This window comes from Eurosta solidaginis, chromosome X, assembly GCF_040869045.1.
Source record: "Eurosta solidaginis isolate ZX-2024a chromosome X, ASM4086904v1, whole genome shotgun sequence".
NCBI classification, from domain to species: domain Eukaryota; kingdom Metazoa; phylum Arthropoda; class Insecta; order Diptera; family Tephritidae; genus Eurosta; species Eurosta solidaginis.
This window is the reverse complement of record NC_090324.1, coordinates 42888595-42891861: the sequence shown is the minus strand read 5'-3', so window position 1 is coordinate 42891861 and position 3267 is coordinate 42888595. Positions and strand designations below refer to the sequence as shown.

Genomic DNA, 3267 nt, shown 5'->3' with positions numbered 1-3267 from the left:
GGTGCTGGTGCTGAGGATGAATATGTTCCTACTCTTTGGTGCTATGATTTGCTATGCTTTTTGAAAGATCAAGAAGAACCTTTGGCAGGCGTTACCACAATGCAGGATGAAAATACCAACACATTTGAGGTAAGAAAAAAGTCAACATTTTATTGTTTCTTTTTTTTGTGAACACAAACATTCATTTTGTTTTTATTCCGTAAATGATTCACTTTCTTATATTTAATATATTGTTCTGCCACGGAACTGTTCCCACTGTATTAAAATAATTACAATATTTTTCTCGAGTAGTTTTTGCTAAATTGGATGCATTCTTTGCACTTGAAACTTGAAGAGCTGTAAGTCCATGGTCATTATGCCAATCGGCGTATTCTATCGCTCCGGGATCTGTCTCTTCAACATCGAATCCACCTTCAAAATACGTCTCCTCATTTTGCCTCTGTAAAAAGTTATGCAAGCAGCAACAGGTTAACACAATTTTCGTGACTTTTTCTGGTGATAAATTAATAGTTTGTAGGAGAATTCTAAATCTTGATGCTAAAATACCAAAACAGTTTTCAACAATTCTTCTCGCCCGAGAAAGCCTGTAGTTAAAAATTATTTCTTCTTCCTTGAGTGTGTTGTGGCTAAATGGCTTCATCATATTTTCTAACAGGGGAAAAGCATCGTCAGCTACGAATACAAATGGTAGTTTTTCTTCGCAGTTTGGAAGCGGCTGAGGGTCAGGAATTTTCAATGTTTTATTTTTTAGAGATGAAAAAAATTTTGTTTCGCTAAAAAGACCGGCATCAGACGCTCTTCCATTTGTGCCAATATCCACCATCAAAAATTCGTAATTAGCATTAACCACTGCCATTAAAATGATGGAAACATTTTTTTTATAATTATAATAAAAAGATCCAGATCCAGGTGGCTTTGTTATATTGACGTGTTTTCCATCAATTGCGCCTATACAATTTGGGAAGTTCCAGCGTGCATCAAAATTTTTCGCTTCTACCTTCCAATCTTTTTCTGTTTTTGGAAGCTGAAAAGTAATGAAAAACTTATAAATCTTTCTTTTTAGGAATTCACTGTTCGACCAAGCAAAAGAAAAGTTTCTGGAGAAGATACACTTATTAAAATTGCATGCGAGAGACTTGCCAACATCTGCGAACCCACAGAAGGTGACTCATTGGCTCAATCGTGGGCTTCGCAATATAGTGAAATGGAGGCCTCTCAGAAAACGATTGCGCGAAAAATCATATCAGATGTTTTATTTCAAGGTTGCTTGAAATTTAGACACGCGATTCAAATCCAAAATGTTTTTAACCCAAGTCAAATATTAACACCAAATGTCATTCCGCAATACCCAATGCACACGTCTACGCAACTTAACTACGCGGTGCGCCAACACATGCAGAATTATACAATAAGAGTTCCGACTCCTTTAAGTAGCGGCTCGTCCATAAACAGTAGTAGAATGTCACCTCAAGTTACTTCAAAAAACCAATAATTTTCAGACACACATATGTACACATGAAACTTTTCTTGTTTAGTCGAAAAAAAATAATTTAATCAATAAATAATTACCTTAATAAAATCTTTCAATTGACTTATTATGACACCACAAGTCTCTGTAACTATTTTCCAAAAAAAAAAAAAAATTTCCCAAATTATTAAATAAATTATAAAATTTAAAAATTGCTTCAAATAAATGTTTTCATACATTTAAAAAAACAATATGGGCAATCCCCGATTATTAAAATCATACAAACAGACAAAATTGGTTAATTCGTTGTAGTTCTATAAATAGAACAAAAACAGCAACAAAACCAAAGTTTCTTTGAAAACCGCCGTACCAAGCATAGCTTTAACACATAATTTCATACGAAGTATGCAATGTGTAAAATGTTAAAATATGCAAACAGAAGGCAATTGGGAAAAACTTTACAACAACTAAGGCATGACGTAGCTGAATGCGTTTATAACCATTTCAACTATCGTAGGAGTGCGAGTTCGACTCCCACTCCCGGGAGAAAAGGCTTTGAAGAGATTTACAAGGTATAATCGAAACAGCTGTCGCCTTGTCCTTCCTGATGTCACGTTGTTTAAATTTTTCCCAAATTATTAAATAAATTATAAAATTAAAAAATTGCTTCAAATAAATGTTTTCATACATTTAAAAAAGCAATATGGGCAATCCCCGATTATTAAAATCATACAAACAGACAAAATTTGTTAATTCGTTGTAGTTCTATAAATAGAACAAAACCAAAGTTTCTTTGAAAACCGCCGTACCAAGCATAGCTTTAACACATAATTTCATACGAAGTATGCAACGTGTAAAAGATTAAAATATGCAAAAAGAAGGCATTTGGGAAAAACTTTACAACAACTAAGGCATGACGTAGCTGAATGCGTTTATAACCATTTCAACTATCGTAGGAGTGCGAGTTCGACTCCCACTCCCGGGAGAAAAGGCTTTGAAGAGATTTACAAGGTATAATCGAAACAGCTGTCGCCTTGTCCGTCCTGATGGCACGTTGTTTAAATTTTTCCCAAATTATTAAATAAATTATAAAATTAAAAACTTGCTTCAAATAAATGTTTTCATACATTTAAAAAAGCAATATCGGCAATCCCCGATTATTAAAATCATTTTCCCAATCGTTTGGGGCGCAATTTCTGTCAAAAATTTTAAGTCCTCAAAGCTATTGCCACTAGCTAGAAAGCGCAAAGTTAAAGCAAGGCGGTGATGAGGGGGAACCGCTTCTCTCATTATTGTATCCCGTTTCGTTATGAGCGGCAAAATTTTTTGTTGGTCAAATGTTGCCTTGCTCATACGAGCGTACTTTTTAAAATCATTTTGTGACGTGAATTCCAGTTCTTTAATAAGCTCACTTTGTCCAAGAACTGCTCGTTTTTAAACCATTCTTTACACCAAATTCTTTTTTGACGATCTTCTCTCTTTTTTTACGCTTAATTGCCACAGCGAGCAATATTGCTGCAGCACAATTGTTGTCCGTATTCATCGCTGTCTGAAGGAGAACTAATGTTCGGCCAAAAGTTCGCATGGTGTATGACCAAAGCTGCGAACAAGATTGCGGAATGTTCGCGTAAATGTTCGTGTCGTGTATTTGGCGCTTTACTACCTATCGAGGACCTTTAGATAATCTACTGAAAGCAAAATTTAAATGGGTATGGACACAAAAACACCGCGACTCTTTTAACCAACTCAAAAGTATTCTATGTTCGAATCTTTTGTTGACACATTTTGACCCAAAACTG

The 3267-nt window shown here is 35.0% G+C and overlaps 1 protein-coding gene across 1 annotated transcript; it reads right to left on the bottom strand.

Annotated features, from left to right (window-relative positions):
• Window positions 1–208: 208 nt before the first annotated feature.
• LOC137234408 (uncharacterized) lies at window positions 209–1018 on the bottom strand (the record flags this gene model as incomplete). Its single annotated transcript, XM_067757967.1, has 1 exon — window positions 209–1018. A coding segment is annotated over one exon (810 nt), but the record flags the coding sequence as incomplete, so codon positions are not given.
• Between the last annotated feature and the right edge of the window lie 2249 nt (window positions 1019–3267).